This window comes from Polistes canadensis, unplaced genomic scaffold, assembly GCF_001313835.1.
Source record: "Polistes canadensis isolate GaletaPanama2010 unplaced genomic scaffold, ASM131383v1 scaffold_1914, whole genome shotgun sequence".
In the NCBI taxonomy this organism is placed as follows: domain Eukaryota; kingdom Metazoa; phylum Arthropoda; class Insecta; order Hymenoptera; family Vespidae; genus Polistes; species Polistes canadensis.
The window spans coordinates 1-3,258 of NW_014571456.1; the positions used below are offsets into that span (position 1 = coordinate 1).

The window sequence follows — 3,258 nt, forward strand, 5'->3', positions numbered from 1 at the left end:
TTAGATAACAAAGTGAAAATTTAATATTTATTTTTGATGAAGTCTTTTGGTCGAACTTAAGAACCGAGTTTCCAGATAACGATATAATTTTTTTTCAATTAAAAAAGAAAATTATTTAAAATTTATATTAAATAATTTAATATACGCTGCTAACATTTATGATTGTTTAGAAGAAAATACATTCTTTTAACGTTTCTGCTTAAAGAATGTCTACTGCAAGAAATATTAGTCAGTTGAAAAAACAATAAGTCCTTGATATAAAAAACTAATCTGAATGAAACACGACAATGTTACGAACAGGTTGATTGGGTCAGTTAAGATAAAAGATTTTTTGACGTCACTAATGACGCTGTCAATCGTTATGTTAATATTATTTATTAAAATGGCAGAGGCAGTTATTGTAGGAGGGATAGATTATAAAAAGACATCCTTAGAAATGCAATCAAACAATGATTGTTATTCGCTTAGGTTAGTCGCTTTTAAACTAGTGCACTGTGTTTTTTCACGTTCGTCTTGCATTATTATTCAAGTATAGTTTCAAGTAATATCGATCGTCTATATTCGTTTTACATTTCATTTTACTATTTCGCAATATTTCTGTTCATCCAGTGTAACAACAAAAGTGATAATTTCCAAAAAAACATAAATAAGCGAATAAACAGATTTCTTTCGACGAGTATTACATAGGAGCAAAAAAAAATACAACGAAAGTACATCAGAACAACATAACATCTTGAAAATGGCACTTCCAGTAGTCCAATTGCTAAAGTATTTCGCAGCATTTATTTTCTTYCTTCATTATTGTACGGCAAATGAAACGAAAGAATTGAAAATCCGTACGATGCCAGTTTATGCAATGCTAGCAAACGCAGAAATTTTAAATTCAACTCAATGTAGAAAGGAACTGATTGAATTTCGAGCAGCCATTGATCATCAGTTATTATGGAGCTTAAAAGGTACGTAAAAGCTACGAGACAATATCTATCAATATAGATTTAAAAACAAGACAAAATAAAATACTATGCTTTAAAATAATTGTTTATTATACAATAAACAAGATCATTCGAATAAATACTTTAAAGGGCCATGAATTATGAATAAGTTAGATCGGATATTTACTTCAAGKAAGGAACAATATTATTAGGAATAAAAATTTTCTATTTTTTGTTATGTGATTTTTTACAAAAAAAAAGAACGTCTTAGAATTATTACAATTTKGTACAATTTATATTTAAAGATCGGACAATTGATAAAACGCGTAGAAATCGTGATAATGTTTAGTGCAGTGTAATCATTTTTGACAGTGGTTGCTCTCGGTTAGTATTGCGGAAATTGGGTGACATTGTAAGCTGTTTATATGTGAATTATTTTGTGATGGGTGGTTAATTTYTTTTAATATTTATACTTCCTCGGAACGGAGTTATACAAAGTGTTATATAAAGTGTGTATATTTATATAAGAGGATTATAAATTCGATTTCTTCGGAAAAATCATAATAAAAGTGTCCAAATTTGTAATTATATACAACGATAATATTTTTGGATGAAAAATCTTTATGAAGCACACCTTGGATGAAATTTAAAAAAAATTAATTTTTTTCCATATTATAATAGTCTATAGCTTTAAAAATAACATACGGAAATATCAAAGAAATATTTAAAATAGTTTTAGAGTTACAGCCTTCCAAAGGTAGTCGTTCAGGGATTGAAAAGCAATCATTTTATCTTTAAACGAGCTTTTCTCAAAACTACATTTTTCAAATTGGCTGTTGTTGTAACTCAAAGAAGAATCATCCGATCGCTTTGGTTTTTATTTTCTGCTAATTTCGTATATGTTTCACTGTACAATGACCTAAAAGTTTTTCGATTGTATAAAAAATGTAATTTTGACGGGCCAAAAATCATCAAAATTATAAGTAAAATTCGATTTATTTTTAAAAGTCAGCCATTTTGTTAAATTCTAATTTTTTTCACAATTTTAGATCATTGTATAGGCAATACTTTCTAGATTGACAGTATTTCTTATTTCTTCATCTACGGTGAAGGCCGGAATCACTGCAGCCGTATAGGCCCTTTTTTTTTTAGTGACTGTAGAGATAGCGAATAACTCGCAGAAAATTACCTCTTTTCATTTGAAAATTTTAGTGAATATTCGATAATTATGTATAAATATATCCTCTTAATTTTAAAATATTTCATGCAGCAATTTTTTTTTTTTAAATTCCCAAAAATTACCTTTTCTTTAGGCGGTTAAATTAAATGTGTCCCTTAAAAAGTGTTCATTTTCCACCTATCCATGGTATTTTCTTCCCAAAAAATTAGATTTGATGTTCAAAATGATGTAATATTAATTACTGTTTTTTTGTCAAGTAATCGATGCAAGCGGTGAACCTAAATCAGGATTCATCTATGGAAATAATTATTGGTTGGGTAGCAGAAGCCAATGCGAAGACGCAAAAAACGGGGATCTCCTCGTATTATCAGAAAAGTTAATACAAAACAATTCGAGATATCGTAATATCAAGGATGAATTGCCACCTTTTGAAGTGAGATTCTTCGTTGCTAATTTTCGACATAATAGCACTTTACAAAACCACGTTGGAATACCCAAGGAAGTAAGTTTCTATTCAAAATTAAATTAGTTATTTTAATACAATTTTATTAAATATTTTGATTTTTTTTTCGTAGGATATGATAATACTTGGTATGTGCTTACCATCATCCTGTTCCAAGGATCAACTTGCTATTCTTTTAGAAAATGTATTCAGAAAGAGAATTATTTTTAAAGGCGAACTATATTCAGCTGATTTTACGTTAGTTGAAGTAAGAGATCTAATCGATGACCATCGATGGTTATTAGGTGGAACATTTATAACAATGATGTAAACTAACAATTCTTTTATAATTTATATTAGTCCTTCGTTAAATATAAAGATAATTATGTTTTCTTGTTGTTGTCTTTTTTTAGGCTAATAGTCGTACTCACATTCCTTTTAATAATAATAGGAACGGCCTACGATGTCTTGATATACCAAAAACGTTTGAAGAAAAATGACAATTGTCCTCAAGACCGTGAAAATGTTAATTCTCTAACGATAGGTAAATCTTTTTAATAATTTTCAATACTTTTGTTTCAACATACTTTTAAACTATTATCATTTCATAAGAAATTATTTATACCCATTCTATCTTCGCATTGGTGATTAGTAACGAATGGATTATTATACCTAATTCTTATGGACAAAAAAATAATGATTTA

At 28.2% G+C, this 3,258-nt stretch overlaps 1 protein-coding gene across 1 annotated transcript; it reads left to right on the forward strand.

Annotated features, from left to right (window-relative positions):
• Positions 1-468: 468 nt before the first annotated feature.
• Positions 469-3,098, forward strand: LOC106792923 (the record flags this gene model as incomplete). Its single annotated transcript, XM_014759457.1, has 4 exons — positions 469-956; positions 2,370-2,614; positions 2,688-2,881; positions 2,968-3,098. Coding segments are annotated over exons 1-4 (787 nt in total), but the record flags the coding sequence as incomplete, so codon positions are not given.
• Positions 3,099-3,258: the final 160 nt, after the last annotated feature.